This window comes from Gobius niger (genome assembly GCF_951799975.1).
Source record: "Gobius niger genome assembly, chromosome: 5".
NCBI classification, from domain to species: domain Eukaryota; kingdom Metazoa; phylum Chordata; class Actinopteri; order Gobiiformes; family Gobiidae; genus Gobius; species Gobius niger.
The window spans coordinates 40,160,512-40,182,497 of record NC_136856.1 but is presented as its reverse complement, the minus strand read 5'-3'; the positions used below and the strand labels follow the sequence as shown (position 1 = coordinate 40,182,497).

The following is a 21,986-nucleotide window of genomic DNA, read 5'->3' as shown; positions in this document are numbered from 1 at the left end:
GTAGCATCGCAGTAGCAGCGCTGTAGCATGGCTGTAGCATCGCTGTAGCATCGCAGTAGCATCGCAGTAACATCGCAGTAGCATCGCTGTAGCATCGCTGTAGCATGGCTGTAGCATCGCTGTAGCATCGCTGTAGCATCGCTGTAGCAGCGCTGTAGCATGGCTGTAGCATCGCTGTAGCATCGCTGTAGCATCGCTGTAGCATCGCTGTAGCATCGCTGTAGCAGCGCTGTAGCATGGCTGTAGCATCGCTGTAGCATCGCTGTAGCATCGCTGTAGCAGCGCTGTAGCATCGCTGTAGCATCGCAGTATTGGGTGTGCAGTTCCCGATGGTCCTGTTGAGCGTGTTCCCTGGTTCAGCGCACGAAAGGTTGCGCTAACTGGTATGTTTTCAACTCTAGCGGCGAGTAGCAAAGACCAACATATATGTAACTGTTAATAGTATGCATTCCTTTTTGAAGGAATAGGCCACCGTTTTTACATACTGAGATATGTTCTTACCTAACCTTAGTCAAGTTAATATATCCCCGTCTGGTCTTTGTCCGTGCGCTCACACATACGCAGCCTCTCCCACATGTCATATAGCTCCAAAAAAGCTCACGATAGAAGCTACCAAGCTCTTCCACGTGTTCCCTATTTAAATAAAGTTACGTGAAGTGTTTTCATGCGAAGTATATTTACACAGAAATGTAACATGTGGATTTTATAAGCAGATAAAAAGGAGGACTATATTGTGAGGCGTAATGATACGAGGAGCAAAACGTCCGCGCAGTAACTCCTAAAGACTTCCCCGCTCACTTCCGTCAATAACCTTTAGGAGTTACTGCGCGGACGTTTTGCTCCTCGTATCATTACGCCTCACAATATAGTCCTCCTTTTTATTTGCTTATAAAATCAACATGTTACATTTCTGTGTAAATATACTTCGCATGAAAACACTTCACGTAACTTTATTTAAATAGGGAACACGTGGAAGAGCTTGGTAGCTTCTATCGTGAGCTTTTTTGGAGCTATGTGACATGTGGGAGAGGCTGCGTATGTGTGAGCGCACGGACAAAGACCAGACGGGGATATATTAACTCGGCTAAGGTTAGGTAAGAACATATCTCAGTGTGTAAAAACGGTGGCCTGTTCCTTTAAGAGGCGCAGGCAGCAGCACCATCACTGTCTTGTCTTCCCTCTACATGTGTGTGAGTTGGGTCTGTCCAGCGGTCGGCAGGGACTTGTTGGACTCTTACCCTAAATGTGAGATCCGTATCTCATGGACTAAACATCTGTGCTAGAGGTTTTAAATCAAGCATACTCATGAAATGAAAGAAAAACATTTTGTAACAAATAAATCCTGCTTAACCAATGGAACTTATCTGTGTGTCTTAAAGCTAAGGGTAAAAACCTGGCTCTGCTACACTAAGGTAAGAACATATCTCAGTGTGTAAAAACGGTGGCCTGGTCCTTTAAGTCAAGGGTTGGAGCTTTCGTTTAATGTAAGTGTGGCTCTTGTGGGACGTTCTGTTGATGAGCAGTGGACTCTTTTGTGGACTCTCCCCTGCTCTGTGATAAACCAACTCATAGAGGTACAAATACTTCAAAAAGTTACTCAGACAGGGAAGGCTGGTCTAGTAGTTCAGCACAGTTTTAACCTTTAATCACACTCTGCAGTATTTCATGATTCACTATCTTCTCCTTTATTGAAGTCGTGCAACAAACACGTGCCTGGACAGAAAGAGGAAGAGAAGCCTCAGAAAGCAGAAGGTTCTGGATCTGGTTCAGTCCTTGGAGATGAGGAAGCCGTTGAAGATGTGGCTGGCCCCTGTGGTGGTCACGATGCTGTTGTACTTCGTGGTCTGCAGAGAAACGCTGTCCCCGGCCAGGAGGGGGAGCACGGCCGAGCTGGAGGTGACCAGGAAACCATCCCCGTTATCGCACAGGGACATCTGCTCGGCCGAGTTCTTCACCAGCTTCAGACACACCTGCGGAGGAACGGGGCCGTCAGAGGCTCATCTCAGCTCAGAGGATAAGAACTACTGAGCAGAGCCGTGGGAAGATGTTTTAGTGAGGGGGCCCTGAGGGACAAAATGTACCCCCAAAATACTGTTTCTGTGCATGAATCCTGTTTATTAACCTCTTAACTCCCGCCTGAACCGAGAGCATTTTCTCCAGTTCAGCTTTACCCAAATCCTGTAGGCCAGTGTAACGCCTCATTTGAAAGACCTACAAAACTAAATGGATCTTTTTCCTCACGTCAGATTTTTTTCCATCTTTTTTTGGGGGGGTTTTCAACTCATTTTTTGCCTTTTTTTTTCGTTTTTGTCATTTTTTTGTGTCATTTTTTGTTCTTTTTTTTGTAATTTTTTGTCTTTTTTTGTTCTTTTTTTTGGTAATTTTTTTTTTTTCATTTTTTCTCTTTTTTTTTCTTGTTTTGTTTTTTGTCATTTTTTGTCATTTTTTGTCATTTTTTGTTCTTTTTTTTGTTCTTTTTTTTGTTCTTTTTTTTGTTCTTTTTTTTGTTCATTTTTTGTCTTTTTTTGTCTTTGTCTTTTTTTAGTCATTTTTTAGTCATTTTTTGTTCATTTTTTTGTCTTTTTTTTTTGTCTTTTTTTGTTCTTTTTTTAGTCATTTTTTGTCATTTTTTTGTCATTTTTTGTTCATTTTTTTGTCTTTTTTTTGTGTCTTTTTTTGTTCATTTTTTGTCATTTTTCGTCACATTTTTTCGTCACATTTTTTCGTCACTTTTTTCGTCACTATTTTGTCACATTTTCATCCTTGTTTTCGTCTCAATTTTGTTGCTATTTTCACACCTTTTTTCCAGAAGCTTTTGGATTGGGGTAAAGCTGGAGAAAATGGTCTCGGTTCAGGTGGGAGTTAAGGGGTTAATATTGCCTGCAGTTCACAAACTATCCACCAGGGGGTGCTGCAGCGCCCTCAGCACCCTGGGTTCCCACGGCCTTGGTACTGAGGCAGAAATGCAAAGTCCTGAGTGTCATTACAAGCACAGTATCAGAGAAAGATGAGTGAGATGGGCGATTTGAGGACCAAAAGGATTTATTAGACTGGGAGAAAGGAGGACAGACTGGAAGGTGGACAACACAAGCAGCAGACGAGGCAAATCGAGGAAGACGCCGGGGCCTAAATGTGTCATTGAACATCGAGCAAAATATGACGGAAGAAGAAGCAAGAACGGATCAAATATCTGGAAGCTCTGTAGGAATATTTCTAAGCTGATTCCACAGAGCTCTAGTGAGGTTTTTGTGCACCTTCTATATTAAAGGACCTATATCCTGCATAAATGACTTTTTGGAGCTTTTAGTCATGTTGTTACGCTATTTCCTTATCAAAAACACCCCCAGCTTCATTCACACAGTTCTCTAACCGGGCTAACGCCAGGCTGCTGTGTGCGCTCGAATCATTTGAACTGCACAACAGCCTGGGGACCATGGCCCAAATGTTTGCATAGATTTGGGAACCAATCACAGAGCGAGGAGGGACGGCAAGACGATGACGCGCTATTCGATATACGGAAGCTTGTAGTTTCTTTACGGATAAAAAAACAAACGTTTATTTAAGGATCCAACATGACGACAGCAGACGCGATGGTATTTTTCGATCGAGCTTTAGGCCGTGTTGTAAATAGTTTAGCTCAAAAGTTTACAGCGAGTACGTCATACGTCATCGGATACGATGATGTGATTGGCTGTGGCCTCGTGCAGACGCATGATAGACATTCGTAAACCACACCTCTCCTACGAGGAAATGGATTGGTGTCCCCAGACTAAATATCACTTGTGATTTTAGTCTGGAGTTAGCCAGGCTAACGGTTCTCAGCAATCCTCCTGCATCCTGCTGTCTGAGCAGCTGCTGCGCCCTCTGCTGGTGAACCACAGAGCTGTGACACTCTGACGATTTTTACGTCATAGTGTCAAACAGGAAGATCACAACTTCTGTAAAGTAATGCCTTACGGCCTGATTTTAATTTATAAAACAGCTTTAAAAAAAAAAAAAAAAAAAAAAAGGAAAGGAAAGGAAACACTTCCAGGTCAGGGCTGAAAAGAAACACAAAACAAACGCAAAACAAACGCACCCCTGAGCGTCTGAACAGACGTCATGTTTGCACTGAAGGATGTGAAGAAGGAGCTCTTTCTAACCTGCTCTGGAAACGCCTGTTCCTTATTCTTACCTAACGATGATGTCACGGAGAAAAGCACGTTTGGCTGCGAGAGGTCAGGACTTTATTCAACTCTTCCTAAAGAAGAGGCCGCTCGCCAGAAAGTGGAATTTCTCTCCAGGATTCAGCGACTTTCACCAGAACAGTGTTTTTCTGTGACCGTCTCTGATGGAAGTTTGTGAACGCGAGTCCCCAATGTGACGGGGAGGCCAGGACAGAGCGGTGAGTTAGTGTGTGTGTGTTAGCTTGTGTGTTAGCGTGTGTGTTAGCTTGTGTGTTAGCTTGTGTGTTAGCGTGTGTGTTAGCTTGTGTGTTAGCGTGTGTGTTAGCTTGTGTGTTAGCTTGTCACAAAAATGTGACAAAAATGCAACAAAAATTCTACAAAAAAATTACAAAAAATCAACAAAAATGTGACAAAAATGCAACAAAAATGTGACAAAGAAAAAAGAAAACATACAAAAGGTGACACAGCAACAGCGCGAGGAATAGATCAGTTTTGTGGGTCTTAGCTTTCAAATGAGGTGTTACACAGACCTATATAATAGCCAAAGAGGACAGGTTAAGGCGGGGGGTCAGAGGTTGAAATATGTATTTGTGGAAGTGTCACAATTACGCTAATTTGGGCCGGGCTGGTCAGAGTCCAGGGCTGTTTTTCAGTCCCGGCCCTGCTTGTCGTCAGTGCAGTTCGTGGCGACGCCGCCTCTGCCGACGCCCACGGGCGACGCCCACGGCCGACGCCCACGGGCGACTGACGAAAGCACTGTTTCTACACAAGATACCTCAGGCTGAACTCACTCTGGGTTTGGCCGAGATGTGGAAGCTGAAGAAGTAGACTCCCGGAATCTTACAAACGAAAGAGCCGTTTGTCAGAATCTCTTCCTGAAGATCTGGGTCTGGCAGGATTGGCCTGGGACACAAGAAAAGCATTTAAATCAGAAAGGCCTCATTATCTAACTGCGACAAATCTAAACCAGGTGTAGACTTGATAACTTCATCTTAAAGGAACAGGCCAGCGTTTTTCCACACTGAGATATGTTCTTACCTGAGCTTTGACGAGTTCTTTAGGACCTGTCTGATCTTCAGTCACGTAAACACAGCACAGACGGCGTTAGCATTTAGCCTCTCCCTCTCTCCTCTATAGCTCCAAAACAGGTCAAGATAGAAGCTACCAAGCTCTTCCACGTTTCCCCTATTTAAATATGGTTACGTGAAGTGTTCCACTACAAAGTATAATTACACACAATTAAACAATGTGGATTTTCTAAGTGGATAAAGGGGGAACTATAGTTTGGGAATGTGATGTCATATCGCTAAGCATTATAGGATTTTAAAGATTTTAAAAGTTAAAACACTTGGACACCACAGTGAGTTAGATGTATTTACAAGCAGTAACACACTGCAAAAAGTGGATTCTAAGCAAGTAAAACATGTCTTACTTTAAGAAATAAGTTCTTATTTTTCCCCTAAAAAGTAATAATGTTTCACTGAGCAAAGTTTTCTTGAGAAAAAAAATCTTGTTTTAGGAAATAAAATCTGGCCATTTCTTGTTCAGATAAATTTGCTAAAAACATGATATTTTTCTAACAAGAAAGAAAAACTTTTTGAATCTTCTTCAGTTTTAGACAAAGAATATTTTTTCTTATTTTAAGAAAAACTCAGATCAACAACTCTTAATGTCAGAACTGCTTCTCACAGAGAGATAAAACATTCCATTCTTTAAAGTGGGCGGCTCGGTGGCACAGCGGTTAGAGCCTCAGCTTCACAGCTCGAAGGTCCCGGGTTCGATTCCCACCAGGACGGGGCCTTTCTGTGTGGAGCATGTTCTCCCCGTGTCTACCACTAAAAACATGTACAATAGGTGAATCCTCCAGCAGGTGATTCTGACCATCAGCCTGGCTCCACATCATGGAGACGGGTCTCCGGGCGCGGCAATACTTTCCGTATTTATTAAGAGCATTTTGCTCAAAAATGTGAGTAATTTAGAACATTTTGCTTAAATCAAGAAACATTTAAGTAAAATATCCACAATTTTTCACTAAATAAGAATGTTTTCCTTAAATTATTCCATTTTCTGAGACATTTTGCTTAATTCTAGCGATTTATTTGCTTAAATTTAGTGTTTCTTTCTTGTTTTATGATGAGAAAAATATTCTAGAAATAAGAATTCTTAGCAAGAAAATAAATGCTGAACCCATTGGCAGAATGTCTTGTTTTAAGATTTTTTTCCCTTGTTTTTAGTAGGGCACTTTTTGCAGTGGCTAATGGAGATGTTCAATTCCTTTTTTCTGACCTTTTATACTGTTTTTATCTGATTTTAGTCGATGGAAATGTAACAAGGAATCTAACAGCTGCAAAGATGGCGGATCTCCATGGTAACTGTGGACTTTCCCGAACTCTATATTGTAAGGCGTAATAATACCAGGAGTAGTTCGAAATCCGCGCAGTAATCTTCACTTTACTGTGCGGATGCCAAATTACTCCTGGTATTATTACACCTTACAATATAGTTCCCCCTTTTATCCGCTTAGAAAATCCACATTGTGTAATTTTGTGTAATTATACTTTGTAGTTGAACACTTCACGTAACCATATTTAAATAGGGGAAACGTGGAAGAGCTTGGTAGCTTCTATCTTGACCTGTTTTGGAGCTATAGAGGAGAGAGGGAGAGGCTAAATGCTAACGCCGTCTGCGCTGTGTTTACGTGACTGAAGATCAGACAGGTCCTAAAGAACTCGTCACAGCTCAGGTAAGAACATATCTCAGTGTGGAAAAACGCTGGACTGTTCCTTTAAAGCAGGAATAAGTAACTCTTCCCTCTAAGCGCAACTGCAGGTGTCGTAGTAAGTTACGATTTTATAACTTATTAATTGTCTTGGAGAGTAAATCCTACGCTGACAGAAAAGGTGAAGGGACAGAGGGATATTGTTCATCCAATTACACAATGGAAATATTATTTTTCACTCAAACTTCGTGATTCCATTAGTGTGTATTGGTGACTCTGGACCGGTGGCAGTCAAGTTGAAAACATGGTTTTCTGGCCAGAGACACCAGGGGGCGATGAAAGACCCTCCAATCATCCCTTAAGGCGAGACACTGCAGGTGAATAGGGAGAAAATGTATATTTACAGATATCAATTTGAGACTTTTGCCGTCGATCACTGGCATAAATGAGAGAAAAAAATACATGGCAAGATTTCCGTCATTTTATCTTTTCATATCAGAACAAGGTGTTTTATGCCTAAAAATGCCCCAAATTTCCCATCTTTTCGGCAAAGGAATCTGAATAATGGACAGAGCTACATTCAAACTTATGGTTTCATTTTATTGATGAATGAGTTACCAAGACTTTCTCAGAGGGGATTTAGGATTTCTTGTTTAGTTTTAAAATAAGCTGTTTTTTAGTGGAAAAATGTGTAAAAATGTAATTTTCGCCTTATTTTTTGACATTCAAAACTCAATAAAAATATTACAAAAATATGATAAAAATTTGACAAAAAAAGGACAAAAAATGGATGAAAAAATGTGGAAAAAAATTAGAAAAACATGACAAAAATTTGATAAAAAAAAAAAGACAAAAAAATGTCAAAAAAGTGACAAAAAATGGGACAAATTTTTTTACAAAAACATGACAAAAATTTGATTAAAAAAAATGGAGTTTGGCTTTACCCCAGTCCAAAAGCTTCTGGAAAAAAGGTGAGAAAATGGCAACAAAACTGAGACGAAAACAATGGTAGAAATGTGACGAAAAAATGAGAAAACATTGACAAAAAGTGACGAAAAATTGATGAAAAAATGACAAAAATGTGACAAAAATTTGATTTAAAAAAAATGACAAAAAAAAAAAAATGTGACAAAAATGTGACAAAAAAAGGACAAAAAATGGATAAAAAATTGATGAAAAACTCAATAAATGGGGCTTAAGGGATTAAATAATAAAAACTCCCTCTGAAAAAATCTTCCAAATGTTGTTCAGTCCAAGGCTGGAAAATGTGAAGTCTTTAGGTCCGACTGACGTGGACATAGTGTCGCCACAATGACAGAAACACGTGTTTGCAGAAAAAGGCCCTTGAAATTGTGTTCTCCCATATAAGTCTATGGGGGAACATTGAATCAGCGCAACATTTAAACATGTTATTGTGAAGATTAGGCATATTTTCTGTTTCCGGGTGAAAGCTTGTATGTTCAGAGACAGATTTGACCCAAAACCTGAAAACTGAACAAATTGAGTTTTGCCTGTAGTGTCTCCCCTTAAACACTTGTATCACCCCCACAGGGACGAGGGGGGGTTTATTAAGGTAAAGCCCCCGGGCCCCCCTCAGTCCGGCGCGCACCTGTTGAAGTCCATGGGTTGGTCGTTCTCAGGGAGGGTGCTCATCTCTCGCTTCAGGGAGAACACCACTCTCTGGATGGCGGAGCTGAACGGCCGTCCCTTCTGTCCCCGTCGCCCGGCGGAGCCAGCCGAGCCGTCCACACCCCGGTCCCCCTTCAGTCCGGAGCGTCCCACGGGCCCCCGCGGCCCCGGGTCTCCCTTCAGCCCCTGCAGTGCAGCGAACACCTCACCTGCAGGGAGGAGACAGAGGTGAGATCGTGCTCAGTTTTTTGACGTTGTGAAGACGCCGTTCCCACCCGGTTCTCCAGGCTCTCCTGTGGCGCCGTCTCGGCCGTTTGGTCCGTGAGTTCCCGGGATCCCAGGAATCCCCGGACCGTCGCACTGGCTCCGACACAGACCCACGGATATCAGCACCAGCAGGGCGGTCACGGCGATCCGCCAGCAGGGGGCCTTTACCCGGAGAGGAAAGAGCAAACTCATGAGTGTTTGTTTCAGATAACGTGATAAAACTGTGCAGGCCTGTTTATGTGATTCATAGATTTATTTAGCAAGTGGTTGGATTTATATGATCTGCAGTAAAAAAGAAGGAGGAGGAGAAATATACGCGACATCACAATAATGAGTTCCCAAGAAAAACACAACTTTATCTCAATCTCCTGCTGAAAAAACAACAGACAAAAGGCCAGAACAACAACAACAAATCTCACCGTTTCTCCAGGCAAAATGAAGATATCTTTATCCTCTTAACCCTCGCCTGAACCGGGCACATTTTGTCAAGTTCGGCTTTACCCAAATCTAACAGCCTCTTGGGAAAAGGGTCAAAATGTTGAGTGACAAAAGTGCGATGAAAAACGACATGAAAATTAACGAATCACCCGTTGGATAAGGTGGCTCTGCTTACTAAAGAAAATCCAGAGTACATGTGATATTTCTGTGTGGTCAGATGTTGTAGTCGGCTCTACAGCAGGTTCAAATCAGCTCAATCCCAGAACAGTGAAGGCGATAAAGTTGGACCCGGAAGTAGAGCTATGACATCATCACTTAACAAACATACAGGAGACACAACGTCACAATATTCCCCCCAGAATCCACCGCTCATCAACTGAACATCCCACAATCAGAGTCACAAAGCTCTTTTCCATAAACCCTTATCAACCAGTAAAGTGTGACATTGTGTTGGGTCGGTTCTCCCCATTGTAATATTTATAAGGTTTAAGGTGATACGGATGAATTCAGTAAGTTTTTTTCATGTTATTGTTGTTTTTTCATCGCTTTTTTCAGCGCTTTGTCGTCACGTTTTCGTCACATTTTGTTGTGTTTTTGTCACTTTTTTGTTGCTTTTCCGGCGCATTTTTGTTTTTTGATGCTTTTCTTTTAACCCCTTAACTCCCGCCTGAACCGAGCACATTTTCTCCAGTTTGGCTTTACCCCAATCCAAAAGCTTCTGGAAAAAAGGTGAGAAAATAGAGACAAAACTGAGACGAAAACAAGGATGGAAATGTGACAAAAAAGTGAGAAAACATTGACAAAAAACTGATGAAAAAGTGGCAAAAATGTCACAAATTTACAAAAAATGACAAAAAAATCAAAAATATGACAAAAATGTGATAAAAATTTGACCAAAATGTAACAAAAAAAATGCCAAAAATTTGATAAACTGACGAAAAAATGAAAAAAAAAAAAGTGACAAAAAATAAATAAAAAATTGACAAAACTGAGACGAAAACAATGATGGAAATGTGACAAAAAAGTGACAAAACTTTGACAAAATGTGACAAAAAATTGATGAAAAAGTGGCAAAAATGTCACAAAAATGACAAAAATGTGACAAAAAAATTTGAGTTACAAAAATGAGTTGAATGCCCAACAAAAAAATGATGAAAAAAAAATCAGATGACGTGAGGAAAAAGATCCTCTCGGTTCAGGTGGAAGTTAAGAGGTTAAGCTTTTAGATTTGGGCAAAGCTCGGTTACGCCCGGGGGTAAGATTACGGTAAAGTGAGGGGCCAGACCGGTGGCCCCGGAGCCGGTGGCCCTGGAGCCGGTGGCCCCGGAGCCGGTGGCCCCGGAGCCGGTGGCCCTTCTGTTGCTCTTCCAGAATACAGGACATGTGGCCAGTCCGCACCAGGAAGTATAACTGATCCACTGTGTTCTTCAAATTTGAAACAAGTATCAAAAGTCACCCCGAGATTTTTAACAGTGGGGCGGATGTGGTCGGCTCTACAGCAGGTTCAAATCAGCTCAATCCCAGAACAGTGAAGGCGATAAAGTTGGACCCGGAAGTAGAGCTATGACATCATCACTTAACAAACATACAGGAGACACAACGTCACAATATTCCCCCCAGAATCCACCGCTCATCAACCGAACATCCCACAATCAGAGTCACACATACATCAGATCAAAGCTCTTTTCCATAAACCCTCATCAACCAGTAAAGTGTGACATTGTGTTGGGTCGGTTCTCCCCATTGTAATATTTATAAGGTTTAAGGTGATACGGATGAATTCAGTAAGTTTTTTTCATGTTATTGTTGTTTTTTCATCGCTTTTTTCATTGTCTTTGTCGTCACGTTTTCGTCACATTTTGTTGTGTTTTTGTCACTTTTTTGTTGCTTTTCCGGCGCATTTTTGTTTTTTGATGCTTTTCTTTTAACCCCTTAACTCCCGCCTGAACCGAGCACATTTTCTCCAGTTTGGCTTTACCCCAATCCAAAAGCTTCTGGAAAAAAGGTGAGAAAATAGCGACAAAACGGAGACGAAAACAATGACGGAAATGTGACAAAAAAGTGAGAAAACATTGACAAAAAACTGATGAAAAAGTGGCAAAAATGTCACAAGAAATTGAGAAAAAAAAAGACAAAAAATGACCAAAATGTAACAAAAAAAAGACAGAAATTTGACAAAAAATTACAAAACTGAGACGAAAACAATAATGAAAATGTGACAAAAAAGTGACAAAAAATAGATGAAAAAGTGGCAAAAATGTCACAAGAAATTGAGAAAAAATGTACAAAAAATGACGAAAACGTGACAAAAAAAAAACAATTTGATAAATTGGCGAAAACAAAAAAAAAAAAAAAAAAAAGTGGCAAAAAATGACAAAACTGAGACGAAATCAATGATGGAAATGTGACAAAAAAGTGAGAAAACTTTGACAAAAAAGAGACAAAAAAATTGATAAAAATTAGACAAAAAAATGAGTTACAAAAATGAGTTGAATACCCAACAAAAAAATGATGAAAAAAAAAAAATCAGATGACGTGAGGAAAAAGATCCTCTCGGTTCAGGCGGGACTTAAGAGGTTAAGCTTATAGATTTGGGCAAAGCTCGGTTTCGCCCGGGGGTAAGATTACGGTACAGTGAGGGGCCAGACCGATGGCCCCGGAGCCGGTGGCCCCGGAGCCGGTGGCCCCGGAGCCGGTGGCCCCGGAGCCGGTGGCCCCGGAGCCGGTGGCCCCGGAGCCGGTGGCCCCGGAGCCGGTGGCCCTTCTGTTGCTCTTCCAGAATGGACATATGGCCAGTCCCTGGAAGTATAACTGATCCACTGTGTTCTTCACATCATTAGCATCAGTCAGGCTGCTGTAGCTCTGGGGGGAAAAGCTCGACAATAACCGTTAGATTCAGGTCTGGCCCCCCTTAAGAAACCCCTCAGCAGGTCTTTGGTTCCAGCTCTACAGTCGCACAGCAGTTTATTCCCTTCTTCTGGTCATAAATGTGCAAAAAGTGCAAAAACGCATAGACAAATACAAACACATTAGCCACACAAAGAATCGACTCAGTGATCGGATCAGCATCATCCACAGCACATAACGCTCTGTTTTCCAGTTTGCGTCACTGACCTGCAGGCACGAGCACAGTCAAACAAATAAAAAGTAAAGTTCTCTCTCACCATTTTCTGGTCGTATTTGTTCTTGTTTGTCCAGCCAAAGGAATGTTGTGTTCGAGAAATGAAGTGAAGAGAGTGAAGGAAAAAAACTGCAGCGGAAGTGAAACTGTTACAAAAAAAAGGAAGAAAGGAGATCCGTGCCAAGAGTTCAGCCAAGCAGTGGTTATTTTGACAACATATTTTAATTTAGTTTTAGTCTTTGGACAAAATTGTAATTTAATTTTAGTTGAGATTTTGTCAAAAAAATATCTTCAATTTTAGTCTAGTTTTAGTCGACTAAAATTAAGACGAATTGAGTGGACTTTGCATTGATGATATTGATTATAATCATATTTAATGTTGCTCCTCTGCTTCATGGAGCTGCTCCACATGAACAAGCAGAGCCGTGGGAAGATGTTTTAGTTTGGGGGCGCTGAGGGACAAAATTTACCCCAAAATACTGTTTCTGTGCTTAATCCTATTTATTAACCTCTTAACTCCCGCCTGAACCGAGAGCATTTTCTCCAGTTCAGCTTTACCCAAATCCTGTAGGCCAGTGTAACGCCTCATGTGAAAGACCTACAAAAGTAAATGGATCTTTTTCCTCAAATCAGGTTTTTTTTTCATCACTTTTTTTGTCGGGCAGTCGACTCATTTTTGTCAGATTTTCGGGACTTTTTTGTCACTTTTTCGTCCATTTTTTCTCAATTTTTCGTCCAATTGTTTTTCCACTTTTTTGTCATTTTTTGTCACTTTTTCGTCAAATTATTCGATTTTTTTGATCCTTTTTTTGTCACTTTTTCGTCCAATTTTTTTTCCACTTTTTGTCTTTTTTTTGTCAAATTATTTGCATTTTATTGTCAAATTCTTATCACTTTTTCGTCAAATTTTTCTCACTTTTTTGTCAATTTTTTGTCCATTTTGGTTATTTTTTGTAATTTTTTTTGTCACATTTCCATCCTTGTTTTCGTCTCAGTTTTGTCGCTATTTTCACACCTTTTTTCCAGAAGCTTTTGGATTGGGGTAAAGCTGGAGAAAATGTGCTCGGTTCAGGTGGGAGTTAAGGGGTTAACATTGCCTGCAGTTCCCAAACAATCCACCAGGGGGTGCTGCAGCGCCCTCAGCACCCTGGGTTCCAAAGCTCAGAGCTGATCCTTTAAACATGATCTGAGGCTCTTTCAGACGCTCAATACAAGTGTGGATGATTTTAGTCTCTCCTTTTCATTTTTATTTAGTCTGATTTTAGTCACTAAAACATCTGGACATTTTAGTCACAGTTTTAGTCTCATGAGAAACTTTTAATTTAGTTTTAGTCCAATTTTAGTCACAAAAATATCACTTTGACTAAAATTAAGACTCAATATTTTAGTCGACGACATTAACACTGAGCCAAAGTATTTCATCTCAGGACATTTTTGTTTTGCCTTAAACTAGAATCAATAATACAGATAAAACATCATTTTAATGGGAAGTAACATTGTCCTATTGACGTATAACAACACAATGATAAGCTCAGATTTTAAAAAGGAAAAGTACAACCTCTGAAACTTTAGCTTTATCAGTTTTATTGTATTTATTGGGACATTTGTGTTCAATCCATCAAGTGTCGCTGAGGTTAAACCTGTCATGAACAACTCGGGTTTTTTCATGTTATTGTTTTTTCATCGCTTTGTCGTCACGTTTTCGTCACATTTTGTTGTGTTTTTGTCACTTTTTTGTTGCTTTTCCAGCACATTTTTGTTTGTGGATGCTTTTTCTTTTAACCCCTTAACTCCCGCCTGAACCGAGCACATTTTCTCCAGTTTGGCTTTACCCCAATCCAAAAGCTTCTGGAAAAAAAGGTGAGAAAATAGCGACAAAACTGAGACGAAAACAATGATGGAAATGTGACAAAATGTGACAAAAAATTGACAAAAAATTGATGAAAAAGTGGCAAAAATGTCACAAGAAATTGAAGAAAAATATACAAAAAATGACAAAAAAAACAACAAAATGTGACAAAAAAAAATCAAAAATATGACAAAAATTTGATAAAAAATGACCAAAATGTAACAAAAAAAGTGAGAAAACTTTGACAAAAAATAACAAAAATGTGACAAAAAATTGATAAAAATTTGACCAAAAAATGACAAAAAATAGACGAAAAAAGGACAAAAATGTGACAAAAAATGCCCAAAAAAATGAATTACAATGAGTTGAATACCCAACAAAAAATTGATGAAAAAGTGGCAAAAATGTCACAAGAAATTGAGAAAAAATATACAAAAAATCACCAAAAATATGACCAAAATGTAACAAAAAAATGACAAAAAATGTACAAAGAATGACAAAACTGATATGAAAACAATGATGAAAATGTGACAAAAAAGTGAGAAAAAATTGATGAAAAAGTGGCAAAAATGTCACAAGAAATTGAGAAAAAATGAACAAAAGAAATGACAAAAATGTGACAAAAAATTGATAAAAATTTGACCAAAAAATGACAAAAATTAGACGAAAAAATTACGAAAATGAACACCCAACAAAAAATGATGAAACAAAAATCAGATGACGTGAACAGTATTGATCTATACCAGAGGTGTCCAAACGTTTTTCATGGGGGGGGCATATTGAAGCGTACACAGGGTGAAGGGCCGTAGATCAGGAGTTAGTGCCGCAAAACCTTCGACTAGCATTGGTTTAAATTGAGCCCCACCTTTATTTAAGCTTAAAACCTTCATGCAGCTCAGTCTCACAGTAAAAGGTCAGTTGTTCGGTTAGAATTGTGTAGAATTATTACATTTCAAATAAAAAGGTTCGTAAGGTAAAAGCAGTTCTGAAAGATAAGAAGGACCAAGACCATGAAGACGTTTAAAAACCCTTAAAAGAACTCTGGCTTTAAGTTCAAGTTCAAGTTTCAGGTTTAATGGTTTTGTTTAGCCCAATATCACAACAGAAGTGGCCTCACAGCTGCACCGAACATTAAGGCAATAAAACAGAGCAATAAATATGACAATTAAAAGTAAATCCAGGCAAATATAACGTCCAATAGGAGGCGGCGACGAGCGGCGTGGGCGTCCCCCGTCCTTAGACTCTCCAGCACGGGGAGGAAAAACTCACAAACCCGGCAGGAGGAAAGAGAAACCTCGGGGAGAACCACAGAAGGAGAGATCCACTCCCATGGACGGACAGGCTATAGAGACCCAGGGCCGAAGGATCCCTCAGCAGACGGGCCGAGATCACAGACCGTCCAGGCCTCAGGTTCCAGAATGCAGGTTCCTCCGTCTGCAGTCAGAAGAAGAGGACAGCGCTCAGTGGACCAGACTTCCCACAGCAGTGTTCCTCCTGAGGCAGCTCTACTTCAGGCTGAGGGTCAGAGCTCTACTTCAGGCTGAGGGTCAGAGCTTTACTTCAGGCTGAGGGTCAGAGCTTTACCTCAGGCTGAGGGTCAGAGCTTTACTTCAGGGTCAGAGCTTTACTTCAGGCTGAGGGTCAGAGCTTTACTTCAGGGTCAGAGCTTTACTTCAGGCTGAGGGTCAGAGCTTTACTTCAGGGTCAGAGCTTTACTTCAGGGTCAGAGCTTTACTTCAGGGTCAGAGCTTTACTTCAGGGTCAGAGCTTTACTTCAGGGTCAGAGCTTTACTTCAGGCTGAGGGTCAGAGCTTTACTTCAGGGTCAGAGCTTTACTTCAGGGTCAGAGCTTTACTTCAGGCTGAGGGTCAGAGCTCTACTTCAGGCTGAGGGTCAGAGCTTTACCTCAGGCTGAGGGTCAGAGCTTTACTTCAGGCTGAGGGTCAGAGCTTTACTTCAGGCTGAGGGTCAGAGCTCTACTTCAGGCTGAGGGTCAGAGCTTTACTTCAGGCTGAGGGTCAGAGCTTTACTTCAGGCTGAGGGTCAGAGCTTTACTTCAGGCTGAGGGTCAGAGCTTTACTTCAGGCTGAGGGTCAGAGCTTTACTTCAGGCTGAGGGTCAGAGCTTTACTTCAGGCTGAGGGTCAGAGCTTTACCTCAGGCTGAGGGTCAGAGCTCTACTTCAGGCTGAGGGTCAGAGCTTTACCTCAGGCTGAGGGTCAGAGCTCTACTTCAGGCTGAGGGTCAGAGCTTTACCTCAGGCTGAGGGTCAGAGCTTTACTTCAGGCTGAGGGTCAGAGCTTTACTTCAGGCTGAGGGTCAGAGCTTTACCTCAGGCTGAGGGTCAGAGCTTTACTTCAGGCTGAGGGTCAGAGCTCTACTTCAGGCTGAGGGTCAGAGCTTTACCTCAGGCTGAGGGTCAGAGCTTTACTTCAGGCTGAGGGTCAGAGCTCTACTTCAGGCTGAGGGTCAGAGCTTTACCTCAGGCTGAGGGTCAGAGCTTTACTTCAGGCTGAGGGTCAGAGCTTTACTTCAGGCTGAGGGTCAGAGCTTTACTTCAGGCTGAGGGTCAGAGCTCTACTTCAGGCTGAGGGTCAGAGCTCTACTTCAGGCTGAGGGTCAGAGCTTTACCTCAGGCTGAGGGTCAGAGCTTTACTTCAGGCTGAGGGTCAGAGCTTTACTTCAGGCTGAGGGTCAGAGCTCTACTTCAGGCTGAGGGTCAGAGCTTTACTTCAGGCTGAGGGTCAGAGCTTTACTTCAGGCTGAGGGTCAGAGCTCTACTTCAGGCTGAGGGTCAGAGCTTTACTTCAGGCTGAGGGTCAGAGCTCTACTTCAGGCTGAGGGTCAGAGCTTTACCTCAGGCTGAGGGTCAGAGCTCTACTTCAGGCTGAGGGTCAGAGCTTTACTTCAGGCTGAGGGTCAGAGCTTTACTTCAGGCTGAGGGTCAGAGCTTTACCTCACTGGCTCTGCCTCCTACAGTGATTTTGGAGACTCGAGGAATCACTAGTCCCTGAGTTTTGAGAGCGGAGTCTCTGATTGGCTGATATGGAATGACAGCGTCTTGGAGATAAAGCGGAGCTAAACCCTTTATGGATTTAAATGTGAGGAGCAGGATTTTAAATTTGATTATCCCATGGTCTGGGTACTGGACTCTGATTGGCTGGTGCATTATTTTGGTGTAACCGCACACGTAGTCCGGTAGTTAAATCACTGGGATGTCACTCCGCTGTGGCGTCGCCATAGCAACGCCTGACACAGCTGAGTCAGATAAAGGCGTAATTAGTGACTGACAGGAACGTATGAGATGGATTTAGTGTTTGCTAAATGTTTGTAGAGGAGAGTGAGCAGCTAGGTTAGCTACTGTTAATAACATATGAGCTTTACATTTCTATTGGAAACGGTTAAGGCTGTTCATCATTTTCAGGCGTACATAAAATGATCCTGCATTGAAGCATCTTTGTCTGGATTAGTAAAGTCAAACATAAAAGTTTGAGTTGGGGGGGCCCAGGTGTGAGCGACTCCACCGCAGCTGTTTCCATAAACAGTTGAGCTGGTTGAGCTAGCTAGCTTTAGCTTCAGGTTAAACCTTGTAAAAGGTAAATAACTGGTGCCCACGAGTGCCGCATATCGGTGTTTCCTTCCAGGGAAAAGTGTTTCCGGGTTAGTCCTGTTGTGTTGTGATTCTGTGCTGATGTTGTGTCGTTGAGCCTGACTGAGATCCTCGTAATAGCTGCGGAGAATGACTCGCTCTGAGACCAGCCTTCAGTGACCGGCTAATAACCCACACAAAATAGTCCCGTAGTCTGGCAGATTTAGTGAGTTTAGTCAATGAAAAACACATTTATTATAAATGTTAGGTTTGTGGGACCCTGGTATAAGCGGATTAAACAACGAGGAGCCGCGTTAGACGTTATAATGCAGGAGGAACAACACTGTGTCGGGCGTTAGAACCGGCTAACGCGGCTCCGAGTGGTTTAGTCCTTACTTCTAAACTCAACAGGAAGGAGAGACTTTAGCACAGGTGTCATGTGTCTCTTCTCTCTGTCTGCGTCAACAATCTTGCAGCTTCATTTTGAACTCATTGAAAACATTTCAACAATTTCAAATGTTCTTTAGATGTAAAAAACGATCTTTGTGATATTCTTAATGTGTGGGATAAAAGTCAGCTCAAAAATCAATATGCAGCAAGTTAATATTCGAGAACATGCAAACTCTGCAAATTGCAAAGGTTCGGTCGGTCACAGTGTGTATTTCTGGGCCTGTTTCTCGGAGCAGAAGTGAAACCGCCGGATAAAGCGATGAATCGACTAATTCAGAGGTTAATAAAACATCTTTTAGTTCTGTTTTCTCAAAACTCCCTCCCAACGTTCCGAGTTTGAGCCAGAGGGCACGATCGGTTCTACTTTCGGGTTCCGCTTTTGATCAAAACGGCCAAGTTAATTATTGAGCGTTATTTCCCAAGAGACCGCCGCCATCTTAAAGCAACAGGCCGCCATCTTAAAGCAACAGGCCGCCATCTTAAAGCAACAGGCCGCCATCTTAAAGCAACAGGCCGCCATCTTAAAGCAACAGGCCGCCATCTTAAAGCAACAGGCCGCCATCTTAAAGCAACAGGCCGCCATCTTAAAGCAACAGGCCGCCATCTTAAAGCAACAGGCCGCCATCTTAAAGCAACAGGCCACCATCTTAAAGCAACAGGCCGCCATCTTAAAGCAACAGGCCGCCATCTTAAAGCAACAGGCCGCCATCTTAAAGCAACAGGCCGCCATCTTAAAGCAACAGGCCGCCATCTTAAAGCAACAGGCCGCCATCTTAAAGCAACAGGCCGCCATCTTAAAGCAACAGGCCGCCATCTTAAAGCAACAGGCCGCCATCTTAAAGCAACAGGCCGCCATCTTAAAGCAACAGGCCGTCATCTTAAAGCAACAGGCCACCATCTTAAAGCAACAGGCCGCCATCTTAAAGCAACAGGCCACCATCTTAAAGCAACAGGCCGCCATCTTAAAGCAACAGGCCGCCATCTTAAAGCAACAGGCCGCCATCTTAAAGCAACAGGCCGCCATCTTAAAGCAACAGGCCGCCATTCTTACTTCCTGAAATATGTTCCTGCCTGAGCTTAGATGAGCTGATTCAGATTCATTTTATTGGCCATTTGCAGTTTGAGAAAGAGCTTTAAGTGCGATATGTAAAACACGTAAAAAGACACAATATAGAAAACAGAACAAACAAACACGGCCACATTAAACGCCTAAGGGCAAAACACTGTACAATAAACGTCCACACAGATAAATGTAATAGAAGTGCCTTGTTTAAAGCGATCACAGCTTGAGGAAAGAAACTGTTAATATGTGGCTCAGTAGAACATGTGATGGAGCGACACCGTCTCCCTGAAGGAAGCGTCTCAGAAAAGGCCTGAGCCGGGCGGCCTGAGCCGGGCGGCCTGAGCCGGGCGGCCTGAGCCGGGCGGCCTGAGCCGGGCGGCCTGAGCCGGGCGGCCTGAGCCGGGCGGCCTGAGCCGGGCGGCCTGAGCCGGGCGGCCTGAGCCGGGCGGCCTGAGCCGGGCGGCCTGAGGCGTCACTGGCGACTTGTAAAGCTGGATTCTAGGGCTGTGCAATTAATCGAAATTCGATTACGATTTCGATTACAACAGTAAACAATTACAAAATTTGCATAATCACAAAAAATCGATTATATTTATTTTTTTCAAAAAAAAAAAACAATATATATATATATATTTTTTCAATTTTTTTTCAATTTTTTTTGTCTAATTTTTAATTTTTGGATTTTTGTCACTTTTTTGCTGGATTTTTGTCACTTTTTTGATGGATTTTTGTCATTTTTTTGATGGATTTTTGTCACTTTTTTGATGGATTTTTGTCTTTTTTCTGCTGGATTTTTGTCATTTATTTTAATGGATTTTTGTCACTTTTTTAATGGATTTTTGTCATTTTTTTGATGGATTTTTGTCACTTTTTTAATGGATTTTTGTCATTTTTTTGATGGATTTTGTCACTTTTTTGATGGATTTTTGTCACTTTTTTGATGGATTTTTGTCACTTTTTTGATGGATTTTTGTCATTTTTTTGATTGATTTTTGTCATTTTTTTGATGGATTTTTGTATTTTTTTGATGGATTTTTGTCACTTTTTTGATGGATTTTTGTCACTTTTTTGATGGATTTTTGTCATTTTTTTGATGGATTTTTGTCACTTTTTTAATCGATTTTTGTCTTTTTTCTGCTGGATTTTTGTCTTTTATTTTAATGGATTTTTGTCACTTTTTTAATGGATTTTTGTCATTTTTTTGCTGGATTTTTGTCACTTTTTTGCTGGATTTTTGTCACTTTTTTGATGGATTTTTGTCATTTTTTTGCTGGATTTTTGTCACTTTTTTGATGGATTTTTGTCATTTTTTTGCTGGATTTTTGTCACTTTTTTGATGGATTTTTGTCACTTTTTTGATGGATTTTTGTCATTTTTTTGATGGATTTTTGTATTTTTTTGATGGATTTTTGTCACTTTTTTGATGGATTTTTGTCATTTTTTTGCTGGATTTTTGTCACTTTTTTGATGGATTTTTGTCACTTTTTTGATGGATTTTTGTATTTTTTTGATGGATTTTTGTCACTTTTTTGATGGATTTTTGTCATTTTTTTGCTGGATTTTTGTCACTTTTTTGATGGATTTTTGTCACTTTTTTGATGGATTTTTGTCATTTTTTTGATGGATTTTTGTATTTTTTTGCTGGATTTTTGTCACTTTTTTGATGGATTTTTGTCACTTTTTTGATGGATTTTTGTCACTTTTTTGATGGATTTTTTTAAAGGCAACAAATAATCGTTTGAATAATCATGATTTCAATTATGACAATAATAATCGTGATTATTATTTTTTCAATAATCGAGCAGCCCTACTGGATTCAGTCGTCGAGCTTTATATCTGGCCTCCAGGAGCAGCCGATGGTCCTGCGGCTGAGAAACACTTTGTTCTGTTACGGAAATCTGAACCATTCATTGTTTCTTCCTCTCATCATGTCACATTTGCTTTATGGACATTTGACCATTACACACAGTGACCTCAGTGAGCATCACCTCATATCCCAGAGTTCATGTTTGTGTTTGAGTTGATCGGGCGGAGGATCGTGCTCTCACATCCAGCTCATCTCTCACTCCATTGGCACTTGTTTACTTGTCCATTACAGGAGTTTATACAGCTGAATGTAAATACAAACACACGCTCATCCAGCAGAGGAGACGGTCAAATCCCATTTAGAAAGACTTGTTTTGGACAATCTGCCTCCTCAGTACGAGCAGCTCACTCCTCCTGAACTGAGGAACCCGACCTCACTCCACACTTTGAGAAACTCTGTGAAGAAGTGGCTTTGGGACAATCAGACATGTGAACACACCCTGGTCTAGAGCAGGGGGGCCCAAAGTGGGGCCCGCCAGAGAGTGACCTGCTTTTGCACAGTGTAATGTGGTTAACACTGACTCTCTTCCCATTCATTCTCAGTGGTAAATATGGATGCAGTACACTTTTTGACCACCAGCGTCAAATTGGGGGCGCTGTTTCACTCCTTTCGAAAAGTTAAGGAAACACTGTTGTGATGTCTAGGTTTTTATCAGAGCGTTGTAGCAGCAACTTTCCCAGTTTTTCAACTTTTATTTCAAAGGTTGTTACATCAGCAAAGGCGGGTGTTAAAAAGTGACTTATGAAATAATTTAACTGACACTTTCAAAATGATCTAAAAGGGCATTTTCTTTGAGTTACTAAATGAATGAGGTAAAGTCACAGTAGGA

At 41.3% G+C, this 21,986-nt stretch overlaps 2 protein-coding genes across 2 annotated transcripts in view; both read right to left on the bottom strand.

Annotated features, from left to right (window-relative positions):
• The window catches only part of LOC306962771 (uncharacterized protein), a 1,040,752-nt gene that overhangs the window by 37,788 nt on the left and 980,978 nt on the right, over nt 1-21,986 (bottom strand). The gene's annotated exons all lie outside the window — the stretch shown is intronic.
• On the bottom strand, nt 1,767-12,485 carry LOC306963512 (complement C1q subcomponent subunit B-like; the record flags this gene model as incomplete). Its single annotated transcript, XM_079557085.1, has 5 exons — nt 12,384-12,485; nt 8,790-8,943; nt 8,495-8,723; nt 4,958-5,069; nt 1,767-1,970 (listed from the first exon to the last, which is right to left on the bottom strand). The coding sequence occupies exons 1-5, from the start codon at nt 12,384-12,386 to the stop codon at nt 1,767-1,769; spliced, it is 702 nt and encodes a 233-aa protein (XP_079413211.1). The 5' UTR covers nt 12,387-12,485.